We start from the raw sequence: 17,422 nt of genomic DNA, 5'->3' as shown, positions 1-17,422 counted from the left end.
TTTGCTCGACGAAAAACTACGAGATAATGATCTGTAATGTCATAACTGACAGATTCTCCTATGAATTGATTTATATCGATATTAGTCAGAAATAAATTGAGGGATTTTTGTTGTTGACGTTTCTCTAGTTATACCCGAATCCGTTAGGTTCATATCATTACTAGAGATACTATCTTCACATTGTTTTTTTATAAGAGTCAGAGATTGTTGATCTATTTTGAAGTCTAAACATACGATCAAGTTTTGGTTTACACCCAGCATAATCTCAAAATAGCTGTCAATTTCTGTAAGGATCTAATTTTTATTGAAACAAGGGGGGTACATTGTTTGTAAATGAAGTAAAATTTTTGTCATTTGTACTAATTTTGTTCCTTTGCTCTCATTATATTTCGTTGAAAAACTATCTAAGAAAAGAATATCCTCCCTGCAAAACATATCTTCTCTTCCACCAATTCCCCAACGGTTTTTAGCATTTATTGTCTAATAACCTGATAAATTGAACTATTGTTCATGAGAACTTTTCTGTATCGAAGTTTCAACAAGGCAAATTACAGTTGGTAGAGACTCATATGTTTGCAAAAAAGCCTGAACTTCCTCACGGTGTTTGTTTAGAGACCGTATATTAACAAGCAAGACTGTGAACGTTAGTTATTGATGCATAAAATCTGTTGTGTTAAAATGAAACACCGTACTTATTTTGCTTTTTTGTTCACAGGGTTGTCCCATTTACACTGTTTGTTGCGTCCATATCAGGGGAAAACGCAATAGTTCTTTTGTTTTTCAAGAATGAAGTGCCATTAATTTGTATAGTTTGCAAACTCTTTTGTTGTCTCCTTTGATAATCTGAGAGCTCACGGATGTCATCAACTGGTTGATATCTTTTGCCATAAAAAAAAACCCATAAGTGGAATTTATAAATTCTTTACTGGAGGTCCAGTTCTCGAGCTTTTTTTCAACAATAACATCCTTTTTTAGTCTTTCAGGAAGAAAAATAGGATTCCCAATTGAATTTCTCAGAACACTTAGCCATTAAGCACGTCCCTTTGTTTATGTCCCTTTGCTGCAAATACAAAAATTGAACAATAACAGGCGCAATCTTTCCATTTTTAGTGGGTGGGCAATCGAGATTTCGTCGGGATTCAAACTTAGCCGTAAGTGTTCGTTTACTATCTGTAAAGTTGGTGCAAGTACATTACCATCGACTGGGATGTCGATGATAGTAAAAAAAATGGTCTGTTTTGATACATTTCTACTGTTGTCAATCGTTTTTCTAACTGGTAGATGTTTTTTTCTGAAGTAATTTGTTTATTCGCAAGTTTTTTGAGACGATCCGTAAGAGTTTGTATGACTAGGTTTTGTTTGGAACTGTATTTGTAAGTTTTTCAATAATTTGTTTCAATTCGTTAATGTTTTTTCATCCCACTTTTAATACTGATTTAATCAAATGGTTTTTGGCGCTAAATAATACTTATTTTTAAATTAGTTTTTGACTAATTTGAGCGTAATTCTCAGGGATCTAAATCAAATGTGATAAGAAATCCGTTAATAAAGTCCTGTATCTCAAAGAAGTGTAGTTTGACAAAGTTTTTGAACGTAACTCAAGAAAGACAAAAAATATGGTTACGTGACACGAAATCATTTTTCTTTTTGCCTTTCATTACTTTTACTGCTCTTTCCTTTTAGTTGCTCGAATAACCAAAAAAAAGTTTGGTGCGGTGGGATTGCTCTGAAGTCATTAACTGACGCGTTCTCTGGAGTTTTCTGCACTTACAGATTGAAATTAATCATTACAAAGAGGTCTTTTTTGCAGCTTGTTTAACGTTGTTCCACCATTAATAAGAAAACCATACTCCAAAATTGGTCTCATTGTAGTTTTTTGTTGAACATCAAGATAGTGTTGCGACTGCGAATTACTCCTAGATATTTGCACTCCTTGATATTACTGAGAATTCCTCCTAGATATTTTTAGGTATTGCACTTCTGTACTGTGCAATTTTGATAGTTTGTGTTTGCCTCGGTTTCAGAAACAATTCATTACAAGTGTTTTGACTCGTTTAATTCCAATATATTTTGATGTAGCCAATGTGAAACTGATTGAATATCAGTATTTAATTCGTCAGAATCTGGCCTTCTTTTGAAAAGGAGACTGGTGTCGTCGGCAAAAAATACTGAAAGGATAATTTACAAGCGTCCACAAAGTCATTAAAGTACAGTATAAACAATACAGGACCCAGAAGAGAACCTTGAAGAACTCCATTTTTTATTATCAAATTTTTCGATTTCTATTTTTTCACATAACCCACTGTGTTCTTGATTTGATATATGACGAAAAACTGCTTAAAAACTGACCCATAATTCCAAAGTTTTCTAATTTTTTCAATTGCAGCGAGTGATTTACAGTGTCGAATGTCTGTTTCAAATCTAGGAAGACCATGGTGCTTTTGTTCCTTTTTTCTTTTTACAACCTTATGTTTTCTACTACAAATATGAGTGCATCAAGGGTTGAACTCTGACTGCAGAGACCAAACTGATTTTACAGAGAACTTTGAATTTCTCAAAGTAGTCGACAATTTTGATCTTCAAAACGTTTCCAAATAATTTTCCAAATGACGGCAAAATTGAAAATGGTCAATAGTTACTGACATCAGTTTTTGATCCCGTTTTGAAAAGCGGTTGGATAATTGCTCGTCTTAGGCTACTTGGGAAAACTCCGCTCAAAAGAGATTCAATGATAAAGTAAACTAAAAATGGCGCTAAAGTTTTGTCAAATCTACTAATAAAGGTGTTATTGATAAAATCCACACCATGCAAAAAATATTTTTGCAGCATTGCTATTTGTGACAGCACTTCTACCACATTTGTTTCAGATAGCAAAAAAGATTGTTTTTCAATTTATTTAGATGAAGGACACTTTATTTGAGGTTATTTTTTTACAATTTCATCTGCAACATTCACAAAGTATTCCTTGAAATGGCCAGTAATGATAATAGAGTTATCAGTTCCAATGTTATTGAAAACAATGTTATAGTTCACATCACTTCTGCTTATCCTGCCTATCGTTTTGTTTATGATTTTGTACATTTTCCTTGAGTCCCTACCACAGTTCTGAAATAAGTTTTGACTGAAAATCTTTCTGAAAACAATTACAAAATGCGTTGAAAATTGGATCCGTATTTTTGTTCTGAGATATAATTAGGTTATTTTACAGTTCTTTTTTGTAATTCTCAAACAGTGCTTTGTTTTTGAAGACAGACATACTACGACGTTTAAATGCTTTTATCTTGGGTTTTTTGATATTTTTTGCTCGACGAAAAACTACGAGATAATGATCTGTAATGTCATAACTGATAGATTCTACTATGAATTGATTTATATCGATGTTAGTCAGAAATAAATTGAGGGATTTTTGTTGTTGACAATTTTCTAGTTATACCCGAATCCGTTAGGTTCATATCATTACTAGAGATACTATCTTCACATTGTTTTTCTATAAGATTCAGAGATTGTGGATCTATTTTGAAGTCTAATTATACGATCAAGTTTTGGTTTACACCCAGCATAATCTCAAAGTAGCTGTCAATTTCTGTAAGGATCTAATTTTTATTGAAACCTGGGGGTACATTGTTTGTAATTGAAGTATAATTTTTGTCATTTGTACTAATTTTATTCCTTGGCTCTCATTGTATTTCGTTGAAAAACTATCTAAGAAAAGATTATCCTCCCTGCAAAACATATCCTCTCCTCCACCAATTTCCAACCGGTTTTTAGCATTTATTGTCTAATAACCTGATAAATTGAACTGTTGTTCATGAGAACCTTTCTGTATCGAAGTTCCAACAAGGCAAATTACAGTTGGTAGAGACTCATATGTTTGCAAAAAAGCCTGAACTTCCTCAAGGTGTTTGTTTAGAGACCGTATATTAACAAGCAAGACTGCGAACGTTAGTTTTTTGATGAATAAAATCTGTTGTGTTGAAATGAAACATCGTACTTATTTTGCTTTTTTTGTTCACAGGGTTGTCCCATTTTTACTGTTAGTTGCGTCCATATCAGGGGAAAACGCAATAGTTCTTTTGTTATTCAAGAACGGAGTGCCATTATTTTGTATAGTTTGCAAACTCTTTTGTTGTCTCCTTTGATAATCTGAGAGCTCACGGATGTCACCAACTGGTTGATATCTTTTGCCATAAAAAAACACATAAGTGGAATTTATAATTTTTTTTCTGGAGATCCATTTCTCGAGCTTTTTTTTCAACGATAACATCCTTTTTTGTTAGTCTTTCAGGAAGAAAAATAGGATTCCCAATTGAATTTCTCAGACCTCTTAGCCATTAAGCACGTCCCTTTGTTTATGTCTCTTTGTTGCAAATACAAAAATTGAACAATAACAGGCGCAGTCTTTCCATTTTTATTGAGTGGGCAATCGAGATTTCGTCGGGATTCAAACTTAGCCGTAAGTTTTTGTTTACTATCTGTAAAATTGGTGCTAGTACAATACCACCGACTGGGATGTCGATGATAGTAAAAAAAAGAAATGGTCTGTTTTGATACATTTCTATTATTGTTAATCGTTTTTCTAACTGGTAGATGTTTTTTTCTGAAGTAATTTGTTTATTCTCAAATTTTTTGAGACGATCCGTAAGAGTTTGTATGACTAGGTTTTGTTTCGAACTGTATTTGTAAGTTTTTCAATAATTTGTTTCACTTCGTTAATGTTTTTTCATCCCACCTTTAATACTGATTTAATCAAATGGTTTTTGGCGCTATATAATACTTATTTTTAAATTAGTTTTTGACTAATTTGAGCATAATTCTCAGGGATCTAAATCAAATGTGATAAAAAATCCGTTAATAAAGTCCTGTATCTCAATAAAATTGTAGTTTGACAAAGTTTTTGAACGTAGCTCAAGAAACACAGAAAATATGGTTACGTGACACGAAAACATTTTTCTTTTTTCCTTTCATTACTTTTACTGCTTTCCTTTTGTTTGCTCGAATAACCAAAAACAGTTTGGTGGTGTGGGATTGCTCTGAAGTCACTAACTGACGCGTTCTCTGGAGTTTTCTGAGCTTACAGATTGAAATTAAACATTACAAAGAGGACTTTTTTGCAGCCTGTTTAACGTTGTTCCACCATTAATAAGAAAACCAAACTCCAAAATTGGTGTCATCGTAGTTTTTTGTTGAACATCAAGATAGTGCTGCGACTGCGAATTACTCCTAGATATTTGCACTCCTTGATATTACTGAGAATTACTCCTAGATATTTTTAGGTATTGCACTTCTGTACTGTGCAATTTTGATAGTTTGTGTTTGCCTCGATTTCAGAAACAATTCATTACAAGTGTTTTGACTCGTTTAATTCCAATATATTTTCATGTAGCCAATGTGAAATTGATTGATTTTCAGTATTTAATTCGTGAGAATTTGGCCTTCTTTTGAAAAGGAGACTGGTGTCGTCGGCAAAAAATACTGAAAGGATAATTTACAAGCGTCCGCAAAGTCATTAAAGTACAGTATAAACAATACAGGACCCAGAAGAGAACCTTGAAGAACTCCATTTTTTATTATCAGTTTTTTTCGATTTCTATTTCTTCATATAACCCACTGTGTCCTTGATTTGATATATGACGACAACCTGCTTAAAAACTGACCCATAATTCCAAAGTTTTCTAATTTTTTCAATTGCAGCGAGTGGTTTACAGTGTCGAATATCTGTTTCAAATCTAGGAAGACCATGGTGCGTTTGTTTCTTTTTTCTCTTTACAACCTTATCTTTTCTACTACATATATGAGTGCATCAAGTGTTGAACTCTGACTGCGGAGACCAAACTTATTTTACCGAGAATTTTGTATTTCTCAAAGTAGTCGACAAATTTGATCTTCAAAATTTTTTCAAAGAGTTTTCCAAACGACGGCAAAATTGAAATTGGTCAATAGTTACTGACATCAGTTATTGATCCCTTTTTGAAATGCGGTTGGATAATTGCTCGTCTTAGGCTACTTGGGAAAACTCCGCTCAAAAGAGATTCGTTGATAAAATAAACTAATAATGGCGCTTAAGTTTTGTCTACTTATAAAGGTACTTATAAATCTACTAATAAAGGTGTTATTGATAAAATCCAAACCATGCAAAAAAATTTTTTGCAGCATTGCTATTAGAGACAACACTTCTACCACATTTGTTTCATATAGCAAAATAGATTGTTTTTCAATATATTTAGATGAAGGACACTTTATTTGAGGTAATTTATTTACAATTTCATCTGCACATTTACAAAGTATTCCTTGAAATAGCCAGTAATGATAATAGAGTTATCAGTTCCAATGTTATTGAAAACAAAGTTATAGTTCACATCACTTCTGCTAATCCTGCCTATCGTTTTGTTTATGATTTTGTACACTTTCCTTGAGTCCCTACCACAATTCTGAATTATGTTTTGCATGAAAATCTTTCTGCGTTGTTTATGATTTGAGTGCTCTTGTATTTCACTTAAAGATATCTATTTTTATCGACGTTATTTTTTTGTTTACAACCATTTTATTCTTGCTTTGCTTTTCTTCGCAAATATTTAAAATAGATTTGTGAACCATTGTTTCCTAATTAAGTTTTGTTTGATTTCAACCAAATGCTGGCTATTGTTGACTACAAAATAAAAACAATTACAAAATGCGTTGAAAATTGGATCCGTATTTTTGTTCTGAAATATAATTAAGTTATTTTTCAGTTCTTTTTTGTAATTCTCAAACAGTGCTTTCTTTTTGAAGACAGACATACTATGACGTTTAATTGCTTTTATCTTGGGTTTTGTGATATTTTTTGCTGGACGAAAAACTACGAGTTAATGATATGTAATGTCATAACTGATAAATTCTCCTATGAATTGATTGATATCGATATTAGTCAGAAATAAATTGAGGGATATTTTTGTTGTTGACGTTTCCCTAGTTATACCCGAATACGTTAGGTTCATATCATTACTAGAGATACTATCTTCACATAGCTTTTTATAAGAGTCAGAGATTGTTGATCTATTTTGAAGTCTAAACATACGGTTTTGTATCGGGTTTTGGTTTACACGCAGCATAATCTCAAAATAGCTGTCAATTTCTGTCAGGATCTAATTTTTATTGAAAATTAGGTTTTGGTTTACACCCAGCATAATCTCAGAATAGCTGTCAATTTCTGTCAGGATCTAATTTTTATTGGAACCTGGGGGTACATTGTTTGTAATTGAAGCATAACTTTTGTCATTTGTACTAATTTTATTCCTTGGCTCTCATTATATTTCGTTGAAAAACTTTCTAAGAAAAGAATATCCTCCCTGCCAATTATATCTTCTCCTCCACCGGTTTTTAGCATTTATTGTCTAATAACCTGATAAATTGAACTGTTTTTCATGAGAACGTTTCTGTATCGAAATTTCAACAAGGCAAATTACAGTTGGTAGAGACTTATATGTTTGCAAAAAAGCCTGAACTTCCTCGAGATGTTTGTTTAGAGACCGTATATTAACAAGCAAGACTGGGAACGTTAGTTTTATGATGCATAAAATCTGTTGTGCTTAAATGAAACACCGTACTTATTTTGTTTTTTGTTCAGAGGGGTGTGCCATTTACACTGTTTGTTGCGTCCATATCAGGGGAAAACGCAATAGTTCTTTTGTTATTCAAGAATGGAGTTCCATTATTTTGTATAGTTTGCAAACTCTTTCGTTGTCTCCTTTGATAATCTGAGAGCTCACGGATGTCATCAAATGGTTGATATCTTTTGCCATAAAAACCCATAAGTGGAATTTTTAAATTTTTTACTGGAGGTCCAGTTCTCGAGCTTTTTTTTTCAAAGATAACATCCTTTTTTGTTAGTCTTTCAGGAAGAAAGATAGGATTCCCAATTGATTTTCTCAGACCTCTTAGCCATTAAGCACGTCCCTTTGTTTATGCCCCTTTGTTGCAAATACAAAAATTGAACAATAACAGGCGCAATCTTTCCATTTTCAGTGGGTGGGCAATCGAGATTTCGTCGGGATTCAAACTTAGCCGTAAGTTTTTGTTTACTATCTGTAAAATTGGTGCATGTACATTACCATCGACTGGGATATCGATGATAGTAAAAAAAAGAAATGGTCTGTTTTGATACATTTCTACTGTTGTTAATCGTTTTTCTAACTGGTAGATGTTATTTTCTGAAGTAATTTGTTTATTCTCAAATTTTTAAGAGATATGTAAGAGACGATCCGTAAGAGATATGACTAGGTTTTGTTTGGAACTGTATTTGTAAGTTTTTCAATAATTTTTTTCAATTCGTTAATGTTTTTTCATCCCACCTTTAATATTGATTTAATCAAGTGGTTTTTGGCGCTATTTAATACTTATTTTTAAATTAGTTTTTGAATAATTTGAGCGTAATTCTCAGGGATCTAAATCAAATGTGATAAGAAATCCGTTGATAAAGTTGTATCTCAAAGAATTGTAGTTTGACAAAGTTTTTGAACGTAATTCAAGAAAGACAGAAAATATGGTTACGTGACACGAAAACATTTTTCTTTTTTCCTTTCATTACTTTTACTGCTCTTTCCTTTTGTTTGCTCGGATAACCAAAAAAAAGTTTGTTGCTGTGGGATTGCTCTGAAGTCATTAACTGACGCGTTCTCTGGAGTTTTCTGCACTTACAGATTGAAATTAATCATTACAAAGAGGACTTTTTTGCGCAAATCTTTATTAAAAAATGCAAAAAATTGCTGGCTAATCAAAATTTTTTTCTCGGTCTAATCATCCAAATAATGGAAACACCTGGAAATTTGCAGAAAAAGTTTAGTATTTTGCTATGTCGGCTATTAATTAAAAAATATTCAGAATTTTTGTCAGTTTCTAGTTTTGTATAAAAAGTGGTGGTACTTTTTAATCAATTTGATCGTTTGACTTTGTCTTGATACAGACGATTCAAGCTGGACTTTTGCTCAACGCCAAATTATTATGCTCGACTTTCTCTGGACTCAAATTAATAACGGTATTTAAGTTCTGCTCGATAAAAATTATCATCTTTGCTCGACTAAAATTCTTCACTCTGAATTTTAAGGTTGAACTGCTTTGGCGCAATGCTGGAACGTTGTTTAATCTCGCTCCGTTGCTTAATCAACATGCACTGAAACTCTAGAAATTTGCAGAAAAGCACACTGATGAAAACACTTTTGCTGAACCGAAAAAATGATGACACAATCAATTGTTTTAAGCTAGACTATTGAAATGCTTTTTCTCAACCATGGAAAGGCTATGATCGATCCAAATATTCCTATGAGATCGTTCTTGAATTAAAGGGCCAATGAAAAAATTTTGTCCAGTCCATGAAAACACTTTTTCCTCGAATTTAAGTAGGACGCTCGAATGTGTAATTTTTGTCAATAAGGCTCTCCCCACTAACATTTTTTTAGTCTTTTTATAAGTCGAGGCCTAAACCTTGGTGACAAACGGACACAAAGCATCAACTTTATTAAAAAATCATTTGCGTAAAGTATATTAATATTGTAGTTGTATGTACCCCATGTAATTTGTAGTTTTATCAGTTTGGCATCATGTTCGATTTATTTCCAGAAAAAATTATTAAATTGTCACTATATTTGTTTATTTTTTTATAGATGAGCCAAGAAGAGCTGTTAGACAAGATCAACTTCACTATCGGCACGATCGAAGCCAGGCAGTTCCAGATGTCAAAGGACAACTTACGCATGGAAAGTAAGTCCCGATTGTTTTGGGTGTTTGGCATATTGGTATTTTGTCCTGACACTAGGAGATAGAAAATGATGTTGAATTCTTGATTAGATTATGGATAGAATATGGATAGAATGTGGGATTAGAATATGGATAGTTATTTTTGAAAAGCGCATCTTACATTTATTATTGTAGAAGAGAGTGTGAAGCTAGTATGTCAGTTTGCTCGCAACGAACTGAGAGAAGAGCTGTTCCCTCGACCTGAGCCAGCAAACGCCAAGAAGAAGGGCAAAAAGGACAAAAAAGGAGGGGGCAAGGGGAAGAAGGGCGGCAAAAAGGGCGCCGAACAGGTACTTTACCATAAACATACTTCTGATGAGTCTGGAAATATTTTTGAAGAATTTAGCTTCGATTCTGCTGTTAGTAGTTTGAGAGTTATACAGAGAGCAATCATCGAGACTAAAACTTTTGAGATTCGAAATTGTTTACTTCAAAGCTTTCATATAGTAGTCGCACGGTTGAAATCTTCTTATACTTTTTCGACAAAAATAATAATCGAACCAGTGTTTGACCTCTGAAATCGAGAAAACAGTAAGAAAATATAGCTTTATTTGACAAACTTTAGCTTAAAAACTGTTCTGGAGATTTCTGAATGGCTATAGTTTCTTGCCACAGGAACATGTTGAAAAAATCTCAGAAAAAATCATTAACATATTAGCATTAGGCAAGATTCGTTTGTGAAAGAATCAGGTTATTGCTGATAAATAATCCAATACACATTATTCGAAGTGATGAAAATAAAGTGAAGAAGTCTTATAAATATTTACTTTTGTTTTACGCGAAAATAATCTAATCAGTTTATGTGACAGTTAGATGAATTTGACACAAAAAGCTCACAAACGATAAAATATCTTATATTTGATGACGTACATAAATAATAGTTTTCTTGAAAATTAGTCGATATTCCGATAGTTTACTTTTTGAAGATTTTAAGTGTCAGAGTATGCACTCTAGTATGTAAGTTGTGATCATGAGATGTTTCTCGAAAGGATGGCTCAATTTAAGTTGGCTCAACGGAGAGTTGGCTCAACGGAGTGTGGATGAGTTGGCTCAACGGAGAGCACAGGATTGCAATCAATTAAGAGATTGTGGGGCCGTAACCCACAAAGTTCCCAGACTTTGCTCTCACTATAATGGCGTTGACGTAGAATCTACATAACGAGCAAAGAGTTGCTCTAATTTTAAGCTCCAAAATGTTGCCTGAAGCTAAAGTATCAGTCCAGAAACTCTCAATTTTGAAAGCAATAGTTTGAGTCAAATAATATAAATTGAACTCTTTCAGTGACTAGTGAAAACTATAATATCTAAGACAAAAAATAGATTCGAAAAATTTTTGGCATTAATGGTATACTCTCTAAAACCTTTCAAATGCTAGCATTCTTGTTTTTCCTTCTTCAATTTTTCCGGTGCACAAACTCGTTAGAACGAAAAACCCCCAAATTGCATAGAATTATTCCCTTCCTTATATCGCAAAACAAATTATTCATCAGATGTCCTTCTTCCGTTCGCGATGTCATTCTTGCATCGTGAATGTGCGTTCTCACAAAAAATACAATACGTTAATTTTGAAATCGATTTGAAAAACTCAATCACTGACCGTCTAACATTGTTAAAGATGTTCAAATTTGATATATATTTAAAATTTTTACTCATTAGTGGTTTCATATTAAAAAATTAAGGACGACAGTTCGTTCTTTAATTTTATAAAAATTAAATCTCATCTTGATAAAAAAAAATGTCTTCATGCTTGACAATGAGTTTCATTTGTATATAACTTTGTAAATCAAACCGAGTTTATTTATTCATACATTTTCATCAAAAGTAATCTGGAAAAATCAGTATATAGTTTTGGAAGGAACATATTTTTACCGACCCCTAAAAAAACTATAAGTTTGTGGTTCCGGAAAACAGTGTTGCAGCGAAGATATTATTACAAGTGAGAATATTTTTGATGGCCGGATTTGCTTACTGAAGCATAGATGGTAAAAATTTTCTTGTCAATAAATAGGTAACCACCACCTGCAACAGTTTTTAGACGTGTAATAAAAAGTAAGGAAGTGATAAGGAATAGGAAATGTTCTCATATTTTTGAGGTGTTTCAGATTTCCAACGTATGCAATTAAAAGCTGTCCTAAAACCATTGTTTGTTGCTTACAGTAATCGTACAATTGCGTGCCTTGATTTTTCTCATGGATTTCTGCACATAGCGTTTTCGTTTTCAAAATTAAATTGGAAGACATGTGAAAAATGGTGCGTTTGAAAACGTTGTGCTCTTTACTAGCAGAGATCTAAAAACTATACTTCTAATTTTTCGAAACGATTGAGACAAATTTTGGTTTTCAATCTAAGTTTTATAAGTTTAATATCCCAGAGCCATACATTATGAAAATAATCATAATCATTTCTCAGAATTTCCTTGTGGCTCTCCCAAAAGCTACTAGGATAGTAAACTGTTCAAAAATTACAAAACTGTAAGGAGAGCAGTATAGAATTAAACAGCGCGATTCGATTGAGTGAAACAGCAAAAGTTCGAATGTCATTCCTTTACTCGTGAGATTGTCTCTTCAATTCAGTTTTTCATCTATCTGTATAAGATATCGACTGGCCAAAATTGACTCATCACAAAAACCAAGCTAGCTTAAAGTTCTTAACCAGCCCCCCCCCCCCCCCAGAGAAGTTGAGATTCGAACAAATAATTCATGAACACTTGGATTTTTGCGCGTTTTTGACGGAATGATCCCGTTAAAATTAAAACCAAGAACTGTATTGATCTGCAGTTGAAGCAATGCAGAATTCTATCATATATACAGGTGGAATTTCCTGAGTGGATGAATACGGAACTGGTGGAAGATGTGAAGACTGATGAATATGTTATGGCCAGACTCACGGAGGACCAATGGGACATGGTAAGACTTACTGACCTGGAACACAGCTGCATGCTATCCCAGTACTGAATTAAGATATTTTTATTATGACCTAATTATGTCAGTTTTCAGCAGAAAAAAAATTAAAATCAGACAAAAAAAACGAAAATTACAAAATTCATATATATATATATATATATATATATATATATATAAGTAGTAGGAAATGTGTACACCTGAGATCACTTTTTGGCACATTTTCCCCAAACTTGTTCGATCATGCGCGCGGATGAAAAGTTCTTGGCAATTATTCCCTGTATGTTAGGATTGTTGCCTGAATTTGTAATAGACTTACCTTTTTGAACAGGACATGTTGGCTTGCCTCTTTAATAAGGTATATAAACACACTGTGGAGAATACTGTCTGTATACAAATGCCTAAGGGCTTTAAATCCACTCTATATTTGTCATGAACACTTTTGCGTAGAAATCTGGGTGTCTAATGTGAATAAACTATATATTGGTATTGCGTAATCAGGGTTAATTCCTGCTTACGCAACTTTGAAGCACACAAGTTTATAAGTTTATAAGGGATATTTAAACCCTGTGAAGAAGATTGTTTGTATACAAACGTTTGCGGGCTATAAATCCAGTGAACACTTTTGCGCACTAGCAGAAATCTGGGTGTCTAATGTGAATAATCTATGTATTGGTATTGCGTATGCAGTCTCACGTTGAAGATTTTGTTTTTTAACTACATGTGAAACGTCTGGGTAGGAAGCGTTCTACTTTCTGATGAAATTATTACATAAGGGCTATTTATAGAACACAAACTCAAACTCGAACTCGAACTCGTCTGGCTCAGACTGTTAATAGACTTCCCTTTCATTTATTACACAATAAGCCATATGATTCAGACGCATTACATTTTGACGAAATTCGTGTCCGAAAACAACAAGTTCGAACACGATAAAAGGAGGTAATTTTTTCTTCAATAGAATTTATATAAAAAAGGAACAAAAAAAGCATTCTGAAAGATAATACTTTACTTAAACTTTGACCTCTTCAACTGTTGTTTTGTCCAGCAAGGATCAGTTGACAGGGAAGACAATCTTCGATTAGAAAGACAACACAAGTTGAGAGCAACTTCTACCCCCCCCCCGCGATTTAAATCAGGTTAATTCATCAATTGAAAAGAAATCATCGTTTGAAGTTATACTAAGAAGTTAGGTCCTTGAGGAATCCGAAAAGTATAGAAACATCTTGTTTTTAGTTTTGAAGGATCTATCAGAAAAACGAGTAGTGTCAAGAAGAACAGTTGGGTGTAACAACATCTTGTCACTTTGGTTGCAGAGAATACAAAGACATAAAAGACGGAAGAAACCTTGTTTGAATTCCGAGCGCTTCAAAAACAAATTGGCATAAGGAAGCAAAAAAAAGGAGAACATCTGGAAACGAGAGGAACAGCATTTTGTTTGTCTATCATCAGAGCGCATCAAGAATCCCTAAGCAAGAGGAGTGGTGCAGAACAGAAAACTTTTGCAAAGTAAGTTAAAAAACTTCTTTTGTCTTCATGTAGCTCCTCCATCATTTCAACCTATATAACTCATCCACGAATCAAAACAAGGTAGTCGGAAAACATCAGTTTTGCTCACTAAATAGACATATGAGTAATCAATTTTGCTCACGTAACATATATATGAGTCATCAAAGGTCAATTGTACGTCATTTTTTTCCTCTTAATGTACAAATCCTAGAGAAAAGTTTCTCAAGGAAAAGGTGTTCCATTAGTGAAAACTAACACCAAACTACTTTAAAAAACATCAATTTTGCTCACATAACATATATATGAGTCATCAAAGGTCAATTGTACATCATTTTTTCCCTCTTATTGTACAAGTTCTAGAGAAAAGTTTCTTAATGAAAAGTTGTTCCATTAGTGAAAACTAACACAAAACTAATTTCAAAAACGTCAATTTTTTTTCACATAACATATATATGAGTCATCAAAGGTCAATTGTACATCGTTTTTTCCCTCTTATTGTACAAGTTCTAGAGAAAAGTTTCTTAAGGAAAAGTTGTTCCATTATTAAAAACTAACACAAAACTACTTTAAAACCATCAATTTTGCTCACATAACATATATATGAGTCATCAAAGGTCAATTGTGCAACATTTCTTTCTTTTTAATGTACAAGTTCTAGAGAAAAGTTTCTTAGGGAAAAGTTGTTCTATTAGTGAAAACTAACACAAAACTACTTTGAAAAACATCAATTTTGCTCTTATAACATATATATGAGTCATCAAAGTCAATTGTACATCATTTTTTTTCCTCTTATTGTACAAGTGCTAGAGAAAAGTTTCTTAGGGAAAAGTTGTTCTATTAGTGAAAACTAACACAAAACTACTTTGAAAAACATCAATTTTGCTCTTATAACATATATATGAGTCATCAAAGTCAATTGTACATCATTTTTTTTCCTCTTATTGTACAAGTTCTAGAGAAAAGTTTCTTAGGGAAAAGTTGTTCCATTAGTGAAAACTAACACAAAGCTACTTTAAAAAACATCAATTTAGCTCACATAACATATATATGAGTCATCAAAGGTCAATTGTACATCATTTTTTTCCTCTTATTGTACAAGTTCTAGAGAAAAGTTTTTTAGGGAAAAGTTGTTCCATTAGTGAAAACTAACACAAAGCTACTTTAAAGAACATCAATTTAGCTCACATAACATATATATGAGTCATTAAAGGTCAATTGTGCATAATTTTTTCCCTCTTAATGTACAAGTTCTAGTGAAAAGTTTCTTAAGGAAAAGTTGTTTCATTAGTAAAAACTAACACAAAACTACATTAAAAAAACATCAATTTTGCTCACATAACACATATATAAGTTATCAAAGGTCAATTAAACATCATTTTTTCCCTCTTATTGTACAAATTCTAGAGAAAAATTTCTTAAGGAAAAGTTGTTCCATTAGTGAAAACTAACACAAAGCTACTTTAAAAAACATCAATTTAGCTCACATAACATATATATGAGTCATCAAAGGTCAATTGTACATCATTTTTTTCCTCTTATTGTACAAGTTCTAGAGAAAATTTTTTAGGGAAAAGTTGTTCCATTAGTGAAAACTAACACAAAGCTACTTTAAAGAACATCAATTTAGCTCACATAACATATATATGAGTCATTAAAGGTCAATTGTGCATAATTTTTTCCCTCTTAATGTACAAGTTCTAGTGAAAAGTTTCTTAAGGAAAAGTTGTTCCATTAGTGAAAACTAACACAAAGCTACTTTAAAAAACATCAATTTAGCTCACATAACATATATATGAGTCATCAAAGGTCAATTGTACATCATTTTTTTCCTCTTATTGTACAAGTTCTAGAGAAAAGTTTTTTAGGGAAAAGTTGTTCCATTAGTGAAAACTAACACAAAGCTACTTTAAAGAACATCAATTTAGCTCACATAACATATATATGAGTCATTAAAGGTCAATTGTGCATAATTTTTTCCCTCTTAATGTACAAGTTCTAGAGAAAAGTTTCTTAATGAAAAGTTGTTCCATTAGTGAAAACTAACACAAAACTAATTTCAAAAACGTCAATTTTTTTTCACATAACATATATATGAGTCATCAAAGGTCAATTGTACATCGTTTTTTCCCTCTTATTGTACAAGTTCTAGAGAAAAGTTTCTTAAGGAAAAGTTGTTCCATTATTAAAAACTAACACAAAACTACTTTAAAACCATCAATTTTGCTCACATAACATATATATGAGTCATCAAAGGTCAATTGTGCAACATTTCTTTCTTTTTAATGTACAAGTTCTAGAGAAAAGTTTCTTAGGGAAAAGTTGTTCTATTAGTGAAAACTAACACAAAACTACTTTGAAAAACATCAATTTTGCTCTTATAACATATATATGAGTCATCAAAGTCAATTGTACATCATTTTTTTTCCTCTTATTGTACAAGTGCTAGAGAAAAGTTTCTTAGGGAAAAGTTGTTCTATTAGTGAAAACTAACACAAAACTACTTTGAAAAACATCAATTTTGCTCTTATAACATATATATGAGTCATCAAAGTCAATTGTACATCATTTTTTTTCCTCTTATTGTACAAGTTCTAGAGAAAAGTTTCTTAGGGAAAAGTTGTTCCATTAGTGAAAACTAACACAAAGCTACTTTAAAAAACATCAATTTAGCTCACATAACATATATATGAGTCATCAAAGGTCAATTGTACATCATTTTTTTCCTCTTATTGTACAAGTTCTAGAGAAAAGTTTTTTAGGGAAAAGTTGTTCCATTAGTGAAAACTAACACAAAGCTACTTTAAAGAACATCAATTTAGCTCACATAACATATATATGAGTCATTAAAGGTCAATTGTGCATAATTTTTTCCCTCTTAATGTACAAGTTCTAGTGAAAAGTTTCTTAAGGAAAAGTTGTTTCATTAGTAAAAACTAACACAAAACTACATTAAAAAAACATCAATTTTGCTCACATAACACATATATAAGTTATCAAAGGTCAATTAAACATCATTTTTTCCCTCTTATTGTACAAATTCTAGAGAAAAATTTCTTAAGGAAAAGTTGTTCCATTAGTGAAAACTAACACAAAACTACTTTAAAAAACATCATTTTCGCTCACATAACATATATATGAGTCATCAAAGGTCAATTGTACATCAATTTTTTCCTCTTAATGTACAAGTTCTAGAGAAAAGTTTCTTAAGGAAAAGTTGTTCTATTAGTGAAAACTAACACAAAACT

General features: G+C 32.2%; 1 protein-coding gene across 2 annotated transcripts in view; it reads left to right on the top strand.

Moving 5' to 3' along the window:
* LOC142344018 (uncharacterized) overlaps positions 1-17,422 on the top strand; it is a 75,739-nt gene that overhangs the window by 33,017 nt on the left and 25,300 nt on the right. For both annotated transcript variants that reach the window (XM_075395462.1, XM_075395463.1), the window contains 3 exons: positions 9,636-9,732; positions 9,904-10,058; positions 12,579-12,674. In XM_075395462.1, the coding sequence (XP_075251577.1) occupies positions 9,636-9,732; positions 9,904-10,058; positions 12,579-12,674 (348 nt within the window). The remainder of the gene's footprint in view (positions 1-9,635; positions 9,733-9,903; positions 10,059-12,578; positions 12,675-17,422) is intronic.

The sequence above is a fragment of the Convolutriloba macropyga genome, chromosome 8 (genome assembly GCF_964194025.1).
Source record: "Convolutriloba macropyga chromosome 8, txConMacr16.3, whole genome shotgun sequence".
NCBI lineage: Eukaryota > Metazoa > Xenacoelomorpha > Acoela > Convolutidae > Convolutriloba > Convolutriloba macropyga.
Note: the sequence above shows the minus strand (reverse complement) of the source record. Positions and strands in the feature narration are given on the sequence as shown.